A 19,089-nucleotide genomic window follows, 5' to 3' on the forward strand; every position below is an offset into this window, starting at 1 on the left:
TTTAGAGATTTTACTGCCTGGAATCAATAAAGTCATTAAAAGAACAACAAGATTGAAAACACGTTTTCGGTCAAAATGGAAAAAAACATCAGCACGCACTTCAGCTCTGCGCCAATTTCATTTAAGACTCCTGTACAGTGGTCAAGTCCTGAGACGTCAACACGAACCAGAAATGTCATGGTCTCTGTTGCGATTGGAATTGAAAATGGATGGCAATAAAGGGTCTTATGACCTGTGCGTGTTTAATTTCTTTTCAAAATCTTGGATACAAAAAAAAAACAAAACACTTGGCTGAAAAGGTTTTGAGGAATTAAATTCAGAATGAGTGCATAGCAACAAAAAAAGATAAGGATTTTAATTTTCTTCAAATCATGACGTTTTCATTAAATGCTGTGGTGCTATTATTTTATACTATATATATATATATATATATATATATATATATATATATTTATATATATATAAAAACACGAGGTGGTCAACCATTTATAATCTTGTGATGTTGCTCGTAATGTTCGGAGTTTACCTTCATTTTGCAGTGAATAAAAAAATGAATGTTAATGACAAAATGAATGCACAAGCAGAAGGTAATAATCCATGAAGTGCTCTGCTGAGCGCCGTTTTTGTAAAATTCATTATGTCCTACAAAGCATCACAATAATTTTGGAATGTGCTAAATGTTATGATTGGAGACGGGAAGCCGATGAAGGCCGCAACGTACCATAGAAGGCATGGGTGGTCCTTTATTGCCACACTGTGCGGTCACGTAGGAAGACTGAGTCATTAGGAGCTAACAGATATCGTTCCAACGCGCTGGAGTCAAACGCTCCAAGTTCCGACGCGTCAGTGTCACGATCAATATTAACTTTCGAAAGAGAGAAAAAAGCCCGAGTGGTCTCAGCCAGGTGGGCGGGTGCCCCTCCGCTGGCGAGCCCTCAAGGAGACTCGAGTGCAGCGTCTGAGCCCACGTACCGTTGTCAGCGCGTTCTTCAAACCGACCACTTGCGGGGAGGTTGGCGGACAGGTGTCTTGGTCCGCACATTGTTTTAATCGCTCCCTCTCCGTCGTGAGCGAACTCAGGACTGATTTCATGGTGGTGTGCACTGACAAGAGGAGAAAACAAGCTGTGATTGCAATTTGGAAGCCTTTTGACAACAACAAAGACTTAGCATGAGTGCTACAGTGGAATAATGGGACCCAAAGGGGGCACTTTTCTAATTGCTAAATTATTTCCTGCAAGAGCCAACTGAAACTTTTCACTTAGTAGCGGCTCGGGAAAACATGTGATGACTGATTTGACAGCTAGAGAGAGCTGTGCCACTTTGCACCATGATGTGAGATACAAAATCCATTAGATTTGTTGCTTTATAAATACTGCGACCATTCAAAAGTTTTCATCGTCTGTGTGATAAAATAGAACATGGATGGGCAATGTAAACTATACGGGTCGCAATTTTTCATCAGTAACAACATATGTGACAAAGTCCAAAGTCTTGATAAAAATTAACATTCCAGGATGGCACAAAACTGATGATCAACAAATCAATATTGAAAGCATTAAAAGCGGGCATTTTATTTTATTTTTTTACATTTTCTTTCACAAAAGCAACTTATTCAAAATATAATGATTATTGATGGACAATGTTTGTCCTGCACATCAAGATATGGTGTAACAAAGCCATTTGCCAAATAATAAACTCTTAAAAAAGAGGACAGGATGAACGCCTTAGCGCCAGCAATTAAGTTAGCTATGTTCACACCCACAACGGCGCAAATGTCCGTTTCTTACCACGTGTGTTTATGAAACTACCCAAATAAAGAAAAATGTTCCCATGCTCAGTTAGACTCGTGCTACACTTGCGCTGGGAAGAAAAAAGAAAAAATGCATTCTCCTGCCTCATCCTCAGCAAACCAATCTTCCCGCTCTAAAGAACCACAATAGGTCATTCCCAACTGTGTTGCAATTGAGTTCCTGAGCATGCCTTCGTGATGCGCCACGTGATGACATATTCAAACGAGTATTCGGACTATTGTGCGTCATCCGTACCTTCAAAATGCCTCGAGGAGCCACAACATGAATTTGTCTCTCTTAAGCCTGAACAGAACAGCAACCTGATAGACTTAATTGCAAGTGTTTATCTGACAATCTATTCTCAGACACGACCTCCAATTGATTGACTGGAAACAAATCTTCCCAAAGGAAATCAAGAAAACACGAGGAATCCAGGCCAAGGCGAAATTGTCATCCTTATAAAATCATCACCCGTGCAGGCAAGGTTTTGGCAAACATTTGAGCATCGGTGTAAAAAGTAGTCAATTATGGTAATAATAATAATATGTAAAAATGATAAAACACTGTCTTAACTTAAATGATGACAATGAAGGCATTGTGTGCCTCACACATCTCACTTTTTAAATAGCGAGTGACCTTTGGGCACAGGACAGGGTACACCCTGGACTGGTCTCAGACAATCTCAGGCTACACACAACGACCAGTCACACTCACAAGCTCACCACTGAACCCAAAAATACATGCATAAAATGTATTAAAAAATAATATACATATTATAGTGCCTGTGTACATGCATGAGCCTTTAAGAGTTTGGCGGTGAGCTGTGTGTGACGTTGGCGAGTCTGCGTGAGTGCCTGGGTGTGAGCTGTGGCCGACAGCAGTTTCTGTGTGACCGCTCAAAGACATTCGAATGTAAGAGCGCATATAAATGATGGTTTTAAATAAACACAATATTGCGAGAGTGGCTAAAAGTGTCTTGCGCATTCCAGGTTTTTGTTCAAAGGAACCCCTGCGGATGTGCCACTCACGGTTAGTGGCAACACGGCAGAAGTCCTCCTGCAGCTTGGCCACATCAAAAGGAGAATCCAGAGACTCCCGGTCGGCTTTGTCATTGGCCAGCGCGGCAGTGGAGAGGTTGGGGTTGGAGGAATGGAGGCGGAGGGAACCGGAGATGCAGCTGGGAACCTGCAGGGGAACAAGAGAAGCAGCGACTATCCATCGGCGTTTTCAACAAAGGCATTAAAAAGTGGAGCTTTTGTCAAGCTACCTGCAGAGTGGTTTTGATGTCTTTGTTGTAGTTCTTTGTGCGCCATTTTCTCTGAAGCCTCTTTTCCTTCTTAGGGCTGTCAAATGTTGATGTCTGGCAATCATAACACAGCGGACGGATATTAAAATTGTAACAAAAGAGCCGTCATCGTAGACAATTGATCTAAAATAGATTTGCGAAGCTCTATATTTAGCAGAAGAATGGAACAAACGCAAAGATGAGAGAATTTGCAGCAAAGTGTGGAATTTTGTTCTGCTGGCGCTTCAAGGTCACGCACAAACTAAGCGTTACTTCATAATGACAAGTACCCGATATGCAAAGCAAACTACCTGAAGTGCCTGGATCGAAGGTGCAGAATAGGTTCGATGGAGGACCTCCATGCTCTGAAGAAGGTGGCTCAGCTCTAGTAAGTACGCCTCACAAACTGACAAGTCTAAACGGACGAGGGTAAATAATAAAACTTTTATTTTTATAAACACTTGAACATGAAAATTATTCAACAACAGTTTTCCCCTGGGCAGTAAGATATTTTTTGTATTTTGATAATTTTTCTTTTGTTTTTACAGAGCTTTTACATCTGCATCACACTTAATTTTATTTACATTTGAGTAACAGTAGTTTCATATTTTATTTAAATAAACCTAAAGCATGTTTATAACATTATCTGTCGTAAAAAATTCCTCTTCTCACAAAAGTTTCACCAGGCAATAAAACGGATTCAAATTCAGCTATTGATAAAATATTCTCTCAGGATCACGTGATTTTTACTTGAGCCAGCAGAGGGCGCTGTTGCTGCAAAAGCAGAAGTTCGAACGCGCTCGCAGGTGAATTGGCAACGTACTCGAAAAATTGAAAGGATCATTTTCTATGCGGATTAGGCTCGAAATTACTTTGGGCAGGACACATCTATGGACAATTTAGAGTTGGATGGATGCTATGCGAGAAAAAAAATACTCTGGCATCTTAGTGTTACAGCTCTTTAATAGACTATATAGCAACATTGGGCCATACATAATATATGAAATAGGAATACATGATTTCTTTTAAATTTGGCCAGTGAAGACATCACATGATTTTGCCATTTTGGTGGTGAGGTGGTCCGTGATGAAGCTTGCCAATGAGCAGCTGTGCGTGCTCACCTTTGGAGCACTTGTCCATGTCATCAGATGACTGCAGCCAGGCTGTTACCTTGGCCTGGCTGTTGCAGCTGAAAGGGAACGCTCCCGCTGAATGCACTGTAGACTGCCTGCGCACAGGCACACACTGCACAAAGAAACACACACAAAAAAGGTCAGTCAGCCCAATTACAATTGTTTTTTTTTTTTTATTCTTCCCAAATATTAGAGATTAACCCATGCGTGAAAAATAAGGCTAGATATGAGCAGAAACGCAGGAACGTTTGGCAGCACTCACAATACATTCAGGTACCTTTCTAATCGGGGCGCTATCAGCAAAGCTTGGGGATGTGGGGGAGGGGTAGTGGGGGAAGTGGAAGGACTTCTCGTTGGGACACATGGCAATCTCATTTTGCCGATAGAGCCGGTGGTGACGTAGCTTGGACACCCATTCATCAAACAGCTCCTGCGATTTGATCTGCACACGGCGCACAAGACAAGCGGACAAGGACAAATGAGGTGACGGGCGCAAACAATATTTTGTCACACGCAAATACGACACAAAGTCACCCTAGACTCATCGAAGCGTACATGTTAACCTGCAATGGAAAGAATTGGAATGGTGCATCTTTTTTTTTTTTTTTTCTGTTGACGAGCCTCATGGTTTACCTTCAGGTGATAGATGTTCTCCTCAGCATCGAGATCGATGCACTTGGCTTTCTTCTTAATGGCCATCACGGAGAGCCCCACGTCGATGCAGCCGTGAAGCTTCCCCTTCTCAATCTGCAAGTCAACACATTACGCTATGAACACACCCGATCATAAATTAAAAAAAATCTACGATGAATGAATTGCCTGTTGCTGGCCTAGTAGGCAACACAAGAAGACGTCATGTTGTCATTTATAGCCAGTAGGCACTCACATCAGCATTGCACTTGCTATACTTCAGGATGCCCTTGTCCAGTGAAAAGTATCTCTATAGGGAGAAAGAAATACACTCAGCAAGTCTACAATCAGCCTCGTTACTTGTTTACATCTCGTGCTATTGTCGTATGCGTCCATCATCGTTACGGTTTCGACCCCATCCAGTTTCACCGCCTTGACTCCGTTTGTAAAAGCGACGAGTGCTCAAGCTCTTACTGCACATGTGAGTGTTGAAAGCACGAGCACAAAATGTCAATACTAAACATATAGAGCCCTATTAACCAGCAGGCCATCAGCTAATGCATCTGACAGGAAGACTCGCATGTGGAGCATTGACATGTCGCATGCCATTCCGCATCGGGGGGGAATCATCGACTACATTCAGTAGCGGTTCCCAATCGTTTTCGTGTCTTAACAGCAGAAAAATCTCAGCACCAAATACAATTGAGAAAAAAAAAAAAAAAAAAAAAGATTCATTATGGACATCCGGACGATGAGTGAAGGAGCATTTATTTTGCCTATCACTATATATATTTAAAAAAAAAAAACTAAAAAAAGACCAGACTATAAGCCGCAGTTTTCTCAGTTGAAAAAAATTAGTTGTTGACTGAACGATTTTGTACTGTGAATGCACATCAAGGTACACAAACAGATTGTTAAAACAGTGCCCTTTAACACGGCAACGACTTTGATAATTAAAACCGAACAGACCCAAGATTAAAAAAAATAAATAAAAATAAATAAAAAAATAAAAAAAATCGAGATTTATTTAGCATATTTTCTGAACTATAGAGCGCCCCCTATTGGTGAAAGAAAAATCCACAGAAAAGCCACACCGTTACATTAGCCGCATGGTTCAAAACCTATAGTCCAGATTCCAATTATTTGTAATAAATAATTTTCAGACCAATTAACTGAAATGCCTCACTTCACCTAATGATGATCTCGTGGCACATTTGGTCGGAAATCAGATCACAGAATATTCTCGTTCCACGAGTTAATCAAATGATGGGTGCAGATTTGTTTAAAAGTCAAACCTGGAAGGAGGCATTTGATCGAGTTAAGACACGAGCCAGCGTACCTTATGCCAGCCCTTCAAGGGCCACTTTCTTTTCTTGAGCACATAGCTTTCCTGTTTCTGCGGCTCCAGGACACCGCTGAAGCCTCCACGTAAACCTTCCACAATTTCCCAGCTGTCCTGTGGGTTATATAATCACAATATTTCACAAATGAAATGCAAAACAATAAAGAACGTATTTTGTCCTTCCAGGGGCTTATTTCATTTTTTTTTTTTTTTGTAAAATAGCTGCCTCGGTGTGCAGAGTTCACAATAAATGCGATCAGAAAGAAAAGATGTGATTTGTGAGGGAAGGTCTGCCGAAAATAAACCTTCGTCACAAATTACTAAATGAAGCGGCTCGGTTGTTTCGTCCCATCTGAGTGTTTGTCACATCCCCGCTGTGAGTCATTGGACATATTGTCTTGTCGGACAGTCTGGACACTTGTTCTGAAGGTTGAAACACACTCGGGAGGCGTCAGCAGTCACGTCGTACGTGGCAAGACAATATGCCATGCTACACGTTTCATTTTCATTTCATTGCTGAGGAATCAGAGACACGAACGGGTCACGTCATGATGGCTGTCCAGGTTTCTATGTCGAGGCCAAAACTCGCTTTATAGCGCCGGCTTTGTCGTTCACGTGACCTGTGAGCACCGCAGCAGTAGCAGTCGCTTACTTTGATTTACAAATGGACAAGCTTTTTTGGCTCATGAAAAATGAATGATCCTTGGAACAACAAGCGCAACGGTGGTGCCAGTGGCGTCAGTAATTTGTAGACGCATGAGAGAGTGATTGGATTTGAAAGAAATGTTCAATATCATTCATGGAATAGAGCAATATAAAATGACACTCAGTAGAGTGTGGAACTTTGCCAAGGTGGAAATTGTCTTCTGCATATTAATGCAGAGGATTTTTTGTGCTAGGACAAAGAAAAGGTTTATTTTCATTGCTGCACATATAAAAGTGAAAGTGTGTGCGTTATGGAAAACAAAATGATACAACAATGCACTTCTGGAACTTTCTAGATTTGAGGCTTATTTTCAGTCATTTAGTTGAAGTGAACAAAGTGCCTCTTATCAAGTCTGGGGGGGCACAACGGAGTCAGGGGCCGATAATTTTCATGAACAAGGCTGGAGAGTTGAGGTCGGAATGCTAGCCAGATCGCGGCGGGGGGGACTGAGCGTCAAAAAAGGGTCAAGTGCCCAACTTTGCAAAATGCAACGAAAAAAAAAATGCTTGTCGCAAACATTTTGAGGAAACGTTGAAAGCCATCACGTAGACCATTTTGAAAGAAAAGAAGAAAAATAACAAAATGTCGCCGCATGAAAACAGCTTTGAATTGTCGATAACCTCGAACGAAACATCGAGGACCAAAGTGCTTCATGAAACCTTCAAGATTTAACTTTGTCATGTCTTTTAATATCAAACTCGGACCGCCACGGACATCGAGTAAGATGTGCGTGATGAGTGGGTGCCGTTTTACCTGTCGACTGTCATGTTTGGATGAGGAGCTGCTGTTGCTACGGGACAAGGAGATCTTCTGCGACATGACTGAAGGACGCTCCTCTGAGCCCATTTCAGCGCTCACAACGGCTCGAGTGCCAACGACATTCCTCTAGTCTGGTGAGAACAAAAAAAAAAAAGCGGACACAAGGTCGTAAGGGGAATGAGGGGAAGAAAAGGATGGCTTTAATAGTCAAGACCTCTTAAAAGCTTTTCATCTTAGTCTCACTGAAAAATACATTAGGTTATTTGCAGACTCGTTTTTTTTTCTTCTAATATGAAGTATAACAGGAGGACGGGCTCCGAAAATGAAATTGACGGATAATATAAGTCATAAAATCGGAGTATAAATGAAAGCAAACCTTTCATAATTTATGTGCCTTTATGGCTCTTAGTGAGTGGAAGACTTTCAACGTTAAAGAATCATATCAATCAAAATATAAGAGGCCGTTATGGTTTGAATGTTCTTTGAAATAGTTTGCTGGGAGCTACGAGGGGGTCTCGGGTCTGTTTCAAATTGCACGTTCATTAGCGGTCTCGGAGAAGTGAGGCTACTGACTGACAACATATTGTGTACATTGGAAACATCGGCATGAGTCATGTACTGATGACGACATGCTGGCTACTAAATACTGTGGTCATTTATGAAATGTGCACAGTGTTTCATTGTAAACGTAATCATGTAAAAGTGCACAGAACACTGTTTATCAATGTATACGTTAAAATATGCACACAGCAAAAATTGGACTTGCAGGATAACATTTTTGGGAGTTGATTTTAACTTCCAAAGTGGAATTTGACCATTTTCACAGCGAAATTGCATCCAGAGTAGGCGTTTTTTCACAGAGTTCATCAACTTGTGCAGGGGTGTCAAACTCAAATACACAGTGGGCTGAAAAGTAAAACTTGAACATAGCCGCGGACAAGCATTTAATTTTTTTTTAAAAACAATATAAATGCAGATTTTTTTATTGAAAATTTTTAGTGGTTTTATGAATGCAATACAATGTTAAGTTTTTAAAATTACAATTATAGTTTTTAATATTATTATCATATAGAATGTAAAATGGGATAGTCGTCATATGGTATAGCCTCGTGGGCCAAATATAATTACACTGCGGGTCAAATTTGGCCCACAGGCCTGAGTTTGACACCTATGACCTAGTGTTAGATTAGCTGTGCAGGGTGTTAAATCACATAAGTGCCCCTTTGCACCTGAACTTCTCCAGTTTGAGAGAGACAAGACAGCAGCGTTTTCCTCCTCCTCCTCCTCATCATCATCAATTCATTCAAACAAAAGGAGTTTCGGCGCATTAAGTCATTTTCTCTCACTGAACGGACTGCGGTCAACAGTGACATCCTTGAAATGATCACGCTAAAGGAGGTGATCTCAACTCGTCTTGTTAAAGCCAATGGTCTTGAATACCAAGTTGGACTTGTCGTTTGCAGTGAAATGAAAGATGACGTTCCACTTTTTTGTCGAATATCTGATGTACTTTTGGTTGATCACATTTTGAAGATACTTAGAAAGACTTTTGATCATTGTTCGCATGTATTCGGAGTTGTGATGGATGGATGGCTCAGTGGGTAGTACTGCGGATGTAAAAGTGTTGATTTAACACGGGGGAGTGTTAAGTCAACTAAACACAGATTTCTTTTTTTTTTTTTAATCAACTCTATGGGAGTGGATTCAACACTTGACTTTGTTTCTGTGTACCAATGTGACTCTCACGCTTTACATGTGCATTGGGGGCGCAATACGTGTACAATGTGCAGATCTATATATATATATATATGTGTGTGTACAGTAGTACATGAGACGTGCGAAAAACTCGAATCTGGTCCTCTTGGGAGTCACAACTACAGTACAAGTTCTCTTGAAGGCATTGTTGGTAACCTCTCCACCAGGTCCTCACAAGGCTGGCGACTTAATCCCGTTTCCCTCACGAAAGTGGGGCCAAGTGCCAGAGAGTTGTCGTGCTTTTGACAAATACGCCATATCTTAAAAACTAAAATTACTAGTAAAATAAAAAAAAACTCAAGTAATACAAATATTTTTTTTTTATAACAAGCCTGCCATAGAACTAATTAAATCGAACTTAAAAAAAAAAACTAATGAAAAATTCATAGCTATTTTAACCATTTCCATCGCAGATAAGAACATGACTCTTCTGAAACAATATACCGTGTTATTCTGTGATTTTTGTCCTTTTGTATTTTTTTACAAATTTAATAAATATTACGTTTTGGTTTGTTTGCATGTTTGTTTGTTTTGGGAGGAGGGACTAAATCCCATTTTTCATGGTAAACACTAATTGAACGAAAAATTTTAAATAATTTTTACTATATTTACTTTCTTCTTCATTCTCAATTTGGGTAAATACTTATTGCAAGAACAGAACTGGAAAATTGCCTCATGTCACAATGTTGTGAGACGTGCCATCATCAGAGACAAGTAAGATCATCACTTCAGCAGAGTGTAAAAATAATTGGTCCTTTTTAGTAGCAACATTCAGTCAACCGCCACACTTCACACAGACTCATTAACAGTCTGCGTGTGCTTGGCTCAGAATGTCAAAACATGAAACCACACATTCTGTTTATGTATTACGTGACTGTTTTATAATATAAGTAGAATATTCAATCCTAAAGCCGAGTCTTAATATTAATGTTAAAAATTGTCAATTGCGCATGTCCAAATATTGTGTTCACAGTTTTATTCATGGGAATGAATACCACCCTAAAATTCTGACTCTATTGCGACAGTTCCGGGGTGGCGTTGTTCTGTTTCCAGTGGACGGCTATGTGTTGACAACCACTTTGAAGCAGCACTGAGGTTAATCACATTACCCGCCCTGCATTTGCAAGCTTTTGTGCTCTCTAATGGCCTCGGCCTCTCTTGTTGGACGGACAAAAGCGTGGTCATCTGAAACGTCCGTCCTTCAACCGGGCCTTCACCTCCTCCCATGGCTTGGACTTCCCATTTACAGCGTCTGAATGTCGCTATCAGCAACATGGTGGATGACTTTGTTTCTCAACATATCTCTCTAGAACCGCCTGCACCTCTGTGATTTATTCATTCACCTTCGCTTGATCGCAGCAGAGGTCTGGTATACTGTCGCCCATCGGGCTTTCCTTTCATCTCAGACAACATGGCCACTTTGCACGCTTTCATGAAGGTGACAGCTCAATTAGACGTCACAGCTTCCTTCTGCAAGAGTTTCTCATCAGTGACGACAATGATGCGCACACACAAAAAAAAATGTGCTTAAGCCATGTGGATTTCACCGACCAGTTGGGACAGAGCTGGCTCACACCTCCATTGAGTCCTAAACAAAATTTGATTTTAGGCCCATTTTGCTTGTAGTTGGCATTATCCTATTATTATAATCTTGGCATGTCGATACCAATGTGTGACTTTTAACTCATTCACTTCCAGCCAATTGAAAAAAATATATATATTTTTGACGTCTTTAGCCGTCAATGGCAGTCAATGAGGTAATCTAAAAAATTATCACATTCATCTGCAAGAGCAAACTGAGGGTAATATACACAACATTACAAGTTCGAAATACACCAAGTGGGATATTTGATATCCTTTTGGCCTAATAAATATATCATAAATAAATCAACATACTAGGCATTTACTGGAAATATGCCATCTGGTAAATTATTTATATTTTGAAAAAAAAAAAAAATGCAACAGCAACGTGCCTCAACTATTTGTCGTGCAAAGGTTCTTCGTTCGGCACTGACCGGACTCACAAGAACAGTGCGTGACATCAGACAACCTCTCTTAGTTTCCGGCCTAATAGAGACCTTTCAGCAGATCTTGCTGAGCGAATGATCTCCGTTGAGAGGGGCTAATGTCTGCGCTAACTAGATTGACAAAAGCTGAAAGGCCTCTATTACACTCTGCACTTCATGATGCAGATGTTTCTCGGTCCTTCCAGTCTCTCCAGAGTCTGCCGAAGGGGCGGCTGAAATGCCTAACGGGCTTTTAGGCATCATTAGGATGTGAGTCACAAGAATTAATTTCTTGGTTGAAGGCTTGCAATGTAGTAATGGTGTCATGTTTAAAATAATAACTATACATATATTTAAGCACCCATTGTACATTGCCACATATTGTTTTTCCTTGAGAAAAAGCGTATTTATTTCCAGTGAGGTAATTTTTGAATAAAACTGTTAATCCTGTTTTTAACCCCATATTCAAATCCCAACTGTGCGAGAGAAAAATATAAGATGACATTCTCACTAATCAGGTTAATCCGATCTGCAGTTTGTTTTTTGTTTTTTTTTAAATGTAATGGTAATTGGAGGTGCGAGTAGCTCATCTGTGAGGACTTGTGTTTTAGAACTGAAGGGTCCTGGTTTGACTTCCCGTCCAGACAAATTGGCAACTAGTTGTTGGGAAAGATGCCAGACAGCTGTTGACCACACTCTACAAATGATTCAGGGGTCGATCAAACACACTAAAACTGAATTGCACCACGAGTTAGACCTGCTCTTACCAGGTCTAAAAATCAAGTCTACTTTTGGAAACCAAATTTGCAGATGTGCCGCCCCACAGACAAATTAAAGTAGAACATTTGCATGAAAATCATGACGCCCTTAATTTTACGCTCAGCACAAGCTACTTTGTGTTACTACATTGTCCGACGTGGGCAAGGAACCGGAAAGGCACAACACTGCGACTAGACTTAAAAATGAAGTTAAGCCCGTTTTTATACCAAACGCACAAGCACCAGTGGACCAAAATAGAGGCCATTATCTCTGCATGCACAGACGGGTCATCTCTCTTAAAAACAAAGCTCCTGCTATTGTTGTTAAATTTCTTTGTTGCCCTGATGGCCATTCATCCATCTGGATAAGCCCCAGTAACAAGCCTTTTGCTTAATTTAACTCGACTTTTCTCTCGCAAGACTCGCCTAAGGCCATCTTGTCTTGAGCAGAAAGGTTATTCTTGCTGCGTTAAGAGACTTTAAGAACATTCTGATACCTACCAGATTAAATATGCTTGATTCAGTCAAAAATAACATCTAAAAATTATTTTTTTTCCCCACCACTCTCAACAATTTTGCTACTCAATACCATCAGCGTCCTCCCTCATTTTAAATGCAAACATTTTAAACGTAAACTTTAGAGGGCGTGGAAGGTCGAAGCAAAAGACAGAGAAGACAGAAGAGAGGTCAATACAGATAAGAAGAGAGAGAGTGGCAGCATGCCCGTTAGCAACAGAATATTAAAACAATTATGGTGCTTCATCATGATGTTTCTTTTTTTTTTTTTTTTCATGACACAACATATTTCAGTTCCTCTTTCCCCCATTCTTGCATTAACATCATTTTTGCCTCCACCAAATATGGCGCACAAGAAAGAGGCCTCTGCAAATCGACATTGTCCCGTTTTATGAATTGCCCCCTTTTTACATTTCAACTTAGGTGAAAATAAACTCATGTTAAATAAAAATTGAACAGCTTTAAAGAGCTGACGTTTAAAGCGTAGTTAGACCAAGGTAGTAAGTTCCAAGATAAAGTATGAGGTGTTAGGAGAGTAAGGGAAGCATGCACAGTGGCAAAGTCTTCCTCATTTTCTCTGTAAAAGGAGAACGTGATAAGCAATAACCGTTTCACTAGCGAGATCATAAAAAGATCTGTAAAATTTTCACACATTTCTTCAACATGTTTTCTGAAGCGCAGTGGCAATTAGGATGGTATAATGTGAGGTCAAAAGAAATCGTTTTCATCCCTTGGGCGTTAAAAAAAAAAATAAAATAAATAAAAGGTCCACAAGAATGGCTTTTTTTAAAAAGAGTTCATTAAAATGTGCATGCTGTCAGAAGCGGCACGATGCAGCAGACAGCACTTTAACCCCTGACATCTACTGAGATTCGAGTTAATTAGAAGACTTTTTCGAACAAGACGGAAGGAGAATAGGTCATGGTTTTCAAAAAGGATTTTTTTCCCCTCAAAAATGGTTGCTGATAAAGTATTCAGTATAGAAATGTGCATTGTGTATATGTCACAAAAAAAGCAGAATGCCGAAAAATCGCCCACTAATTCGCCTGACACTATTTTATTTTTTCTATTTCAGCATTTCATGTATTTGTGTGTATGTGTACAGGGATCTTGTTGACAAAAAAAAAAAAAAAATCATTTGTTTTTACTCTGTCATTATTGCGTAAGTTTACTCTTGGGAATCTCCGCTGAGAAGTGGCTAAAACAGTGCTTAAATTAGATTTTGTCACACATTCCAATAATCAGGTGGATACAAAAATTATCGATTTGCCGGCTTCATGTGACTCAATTCATTTTTTTTGCCCCTAATAGCCAGAATTCATATATGTACTGGATCATCACAAATGTGGACGCAAATATGTGACTGAATTTGTTCCAGTGTGACTGTAGCAATGATAATAATCAACATAACAGATCGGCTCTTCCAATATTTACACTTCATCGAAATACACAGAATGGTGTCATACTGTGATTCCGCCCACGTCTGCACAAACCGCAGAAAAAACACCAGCTGTAAATCGGAACCACAGCAAAAGCGTTGACTATTAAAAATGGACTGAAATGTGATACAGTAGAAGTGTGTCCATCATTAAACAAGCTTTAAGATTGTTGACACGGGCCAGTGGAGTAGAAGAAGATGAATGACTTTCCCAGCATGCCTAGCTGCATCTGTAAATGGTTGGAGCTTTCTAACTGCTTTCATAAGAACTAATTACAAGTTTTAGCATTAATGTTACTTCTAGTTTGTGTAACTGTAGTTTTGCGTGCCTTACTTCTTGTGCATAATTTGGTTGCAAACTAATTAGGTGTCATTAACCTACCTAAATAAGGGAGTTGCAAGGATGCTACTGGCTACTGTTGGCTCATTTAATGAGCTTGATCTTAAAAGGGGAAGTCAACCCTAAAATTTACTTGACAAGAATATGTTCTATGCGGGCCCACTAGTCATTCTGATTAATATTGCGTTTAAGGAATATGACTTCATTCATTTTTATTCATTTCAGGGGGCGGCCATTTTGTCACTTCTGTCGACTGAAAATGAAATCATAGTTGAGCATAGGTGAGCCGTGATTGGTCGTTACCTGAGCAACCGTGATGTAATTTTCAGTCGACAGAAAGTGACAAAATGGCCGCCTCCTGAGATTAATCAGAATGCCATGTTTCGACTCGTGAAAGCTTACAGTATATCTGATTGCAAAGATTTTTGGGGGGGGCGATTAACTTCCCCTTTAAAAGAAGTTGACAATTTATATGACTAATCTTAGCTCCAATATAAAATGTTTACAATACTGGTCAAACACAAAAAAAAATATTTGTTTAAACATTTAAAATGCATTGGTTTGAGATATCTCAAGTCATTTAAGCAGGACAAAGTGCATGAAGCTCTTCTCCAAGTATTTCAAAATCGTTGGAATAATTGACAATGAATATGTACATTCTTTCTTTTGGATTAACTGAATCTGAATACAGAAATCTGTCATTGTTTATTGAAAAAAAATTGAACATTGGATTTATCAGATATTTTCGATAACGCTCATTCTTAATTGTTTCATCTACATTTGCCTAGCAAATGCATAGCACACAAACTTTATTGGCTAGTTTATGTTACATTTAAGTAATTCAAATGGGTGGGCATTTTTATATGAAAATTAAAAATATAAATATTGTGAATTATTTTACACTTGTAGAGTTATTTAAGTGCAATTGGCATGTCTGTGCATGCAGGTTACTTCATGTATTCCATGTACGTAGATAAACAGCCAAATCTGTGTAAATCCAGCCTGTAGGTGAACATAGTTGCTCCATTTGTCTAAACTGATGGAGAGACAATGTTTGGCCTACATTGGCACAAAATATGAACATGGTCCAAATATAAGTGTGGCCTACTGCTCTGCACACCAAAAATAGAAAGACTTTAATGACAACCATAAATCCAATCCAACCCCGGTGGGATACAATTCTTGCATGCCCTGTCATGTCTCTGTGCACCCCCGCGGTGTTTTCACCTGCTCCTGATTGCGCCTTTGTCCACCTGCGCCTCGTTATACCTGATTACCTTGCGTATTTAACCTCGTCTCATTCTACGTCACCGCAAGTTCCATCAGCTCTTTTTCATGCCGCTTGGTCTGATTAACCTCGATTTTTGTCTCACAACACGTTGCCCATGCTGATTGACTTTGCGTGCACTCAATTTATTCTAATATTAGAAAGCGCTTTTTGTAACTGGTGGTGGGTGATATACTGTATATCGTCATCGATATTATCGTCAATTTTGCTTTATTAATATTCCATTTTAAATTATCGCGTGTTAATACCGTCTGAAAAGAAAACACGAACGTATTCATTGATTGGCTGCAGAGTAGGAAGAAGTGATGAAAGTCTAGAATGTGTAGGAATGTTGCGGAAATCTATTTGTCGAAAAAAATCATGGCTGCCTTTGTTGTCACTTGAAATGCACTAGGAAAAATGGCGCTAACATCCTTATTTCTCTTATCATTTGTTAAGGACTGTCCGCAAATGACATATTCAAGAGTGACATATGTAGCACAAATCACAAATCATCAAATACAATTAATATATTTTTATTTTTTTCCTTTTCATTCTGACTGCTATAGTAGCTTGAAATGGTTGACCTTTGCCCCTTTGGACGTGGACATATATTGAATTGGTTCATTTTGATACTGTAGAAGATTATCATTGTGCAATATTTTGCAGACGTACGAAGCAAAATAAACAAGAGCTGTCGTTCCGAAACGCTGTCTACCCATAATTGTTCTGAGAAACAAATGTGGATTATCGCAAAATAATAATTATGAAGTTTTTGGAAAAAATATCGCAAGATTTTTCTTTTTTTTAACCACCCTTATTTGTAAAAGTCTTTTGCCTGGAGTCTTTCATTTGGCTCCTACCTGTCATACTCTTCATGACAGGTCAATCGTTTAGTATGCCTGACCATACCTTCGAAGAAAAACACACAGATGGTAACGCCTGCACAGATCTCTTAAGCGCGGCTGGTCAAAGGCTGCTAAACTCAGATTTACGCCGCTTAAAATGTGATCATGACGTCTTCAACAACTCCATGTGCTTCATTCATACGATCTGAAGTATCAAACGCACAAATAGTCACACAAACACACTTACCGCCAGGCATCCTGTTCATCAACCACATCCTCAACAACACACACACACACACACACACACACATCAGCGGCTCCAGTCTGTATTACAGTTTATTCAGCGTGCCGGCAACTGTGACGATATCATAGCACGACAGCAGCTCACCAGGACTCAGAACACAAGTGAAAACATCTCAACAATTGCTAACAAAAGAAATGTGCACGTTCAACACAATAACTGCAATGCAAGATTAAAAAAAAAACAAAAAACATTCAAGTGCTTCATCAATGAGGGTTTGCAGTTAATCTCGTTTGTCACGTATTATAGATGGCCCAGAAAAGAGAGGACACTGAGCAGGTTCCTGTTGCTGAACGAGATATAATGAAAGGTGAAAAAAAAATATTGACACGGCTGTAAGTCATTTCCAGCAGCTCTCAATATGATGCAGTCCTGGAAACGACACCCACACACCCACCACAATAATGTTAAATTATGACTTCAAAAGGAGCATTTTTACGTTTGTGAAAAAGCACATTTTCCTGTATTGGATGTGGATTGCGGAAGTGGACCAAATGTGTCCATAAGCGTTAGCAAAGGCCGCGCTCACACTTGTCAGGTTTGAGTGGGTTAAAATGCACTCTGGGGCAATTGCTCAGCTTGTGCAGCTCGTTCAGTCTGGCGTGAACGCTATCATCTGATTCTGGTTCGCATCGTTTGGTGAGAGTGGACCGGGTCCACTTGCAAGTTAACGCGAGTGAAATGAGTGTCACCAAGCACATTGCATTTCAATAGGATCTTTGAATCCAAGGAGAGAACTGTGTTCGACAACTTTAAAACTCAGAGAACCAATTAGAGAAACAACAATTTTGAAGATAGCTGAACTGTGTTAAGATATTGCATTGGCTTGAGGGAAAAATGGAAAACACACACACACACACACACACACACACATTTGGAGGCATTTCACTGATTTCCGGCCGCATCAACAAAGCTTTCCTCATTTGTTACAAGTGGATTCATGAATAAATCATGAATATCTCTTGAATAGTTCGAAGAGACGCTTGCGAATACACAGAAGAAGTTTGAAACACTATGTACAGTTACCTCTGACAACACGCCTACATTTTTTTTTTTTAATTGCCGGTAGTTTGTGTTTTTGTACTCGTCTTGTAATGCCTTAAAGGTCAAAAGGGCTGTTTTAGTATGCCGACTCGCTCGCTAAAATAGTTTTTGTGCTATATGGATTGCTGCTCAGCAGTTTGTGAAAAGTATCCTAATTTAAAAAATATATATATTCAATGCGTATGTTATTTTAAACCAAGTGCATAGGTAAAACGATTTTAGATATCATTGTCATCTTAAAATCAGCTCTCCTGGATTTCGTCATATTTGTAAGCGAGCGTTCATTACTGTCAATATAAAAAGTTGTTTCCCTAATAGAGTCTCCACCAACTGATTACATAATATGGGGTCAAGTACCGTGAATCACGTGCGAATGAAATCTCTCTCTGCGGTAAATAAATAATTGACAGGCGTCAAATTGACAAAATAAGATGAGAGTAATCTGGTGTCACCAAAGTGCTCCTCCTCCGCTAAAGTGCATGAATTATAATTATAATTGACAAATAGCCTGAAACAGGCTACAAAACAGTAATTAGTACCACTTCTGAACAACACACCTACAAAACAAGTTTCAAAATAGTTTGTGCAAATAATGCCTTAAAAACCAAAAGCGACTTTTTAGCATGCTAACTCACTAGCTTAGCTGACCTCTTAGCGTTTATCCCTTATGGATTGTTGTTGAGCCGTTTGTAAAAAGTGGCACATTCAAGACAATAAATATTATTTAATGATATTTATTATAATCTGAATGGGCATATGTAATGGTACATTATAATAGTCACTGTATTATCTTAAATTAATCTGCCTTGGTTAAGTCAAATGCAGTAAGACAGCACTCGTAAGTGCAATTACTAAGAGATGTTCCTAATATCATGTCGACCGTCTACAATCTACAATTGATTAAATGTTAAAGGTCAGGTCGGAAACATCTTCCTGTAGCCAATAAACTTGATTCATCGACAGTGGTCGTGGTAGTTCAAAAGCAAAAATGGCTAAAAGGGAGAAGTACATAATTCAAGCGTTTCAGAGCTGCCATTTTAAATACATGGTGACCACTTTGAATAATTCACATATGAAAACTCTGATATTCTGCAAAATCCTTCTGCGTGTGCAATTGTTTTTTTTTTTACATGAAAAAGATGTGAAAGTGCAGCCCGTGTTAAAAATTC

General features: G+C 39.5%; 1 protein-coding gene across 4 annotated transcripts in view; it reads right to left on the reverse strand.

Moving 5' to 3' along the window:
• osbpl3b (oxysterol binding protein-like 3b) overlaps positions 1-19,089 on the reverse strand; it is a 32,861-nt gene that overhangs the window by 9,362 nt on the left and 4,410 nt on the right. For all 4 annotated transcript variants that reach the window (XM_088306923.1, XM_088306922.1, XM_088306920.1 and 1 more), the window contains exons 2-11: positions 7,642-7,778; positions 6,180-6,296; positions 5,097-5,150; positions 4,844-4,957; positions 4,488-4,652; positions 4,199-4,322; positions 3,389-3,492; positions 3,060-3,152; positions 2,821-2,977; positions 973-1,103 (exon numbers count right to left, since the gene is read on the reverse strand). In XM_088306923.1, coding sequence (XP_088163049.1) covers positions 973-1,103; positions 2,821-2,977; positions 3,060-3,152; positions 3,389-3,492; positions 4,199-4,322; positions 4,488-4,652; positions 4,844-4,957; positions 5,097-5,150; positions 6,180-6,296; positions 7,642-7,734 — 1,152 coding nt within the window. In that variant the 5' untranslated portion in view covers positions 7,735-7,778. The remainder of the gene's footprint in view (positions 1-972; positions 1,104-2,820; positions 2,978-3,059; positions 3,153-3,388; positions 3,493-4,198; positions 4,323-4,487; positions 4,653-4,843; positions 4,958-5,096; positions 5,151-6,179; positions 6,297-7,641; positions 7,779-19,089) is intronic.

Source organism: Idiotropiscis lumnitzeri, chromosome 10 (assembly GCF_059441095.1).
Source record: "Idiotropiscis lumnitzeri isolate Australia: NSW breed Sydney's pygmy pipehorse chromosome 10, RoL_Ilum_1.0, whole genome shotgun sequence".
Taxonomy (NCBI): Eukaryota; Metazoa; Chordata; class Actinopteri; order Syngnathiformes; family Syngnathidae; genus Idiotropiscis; species Idiotropiscis lumnitzeri.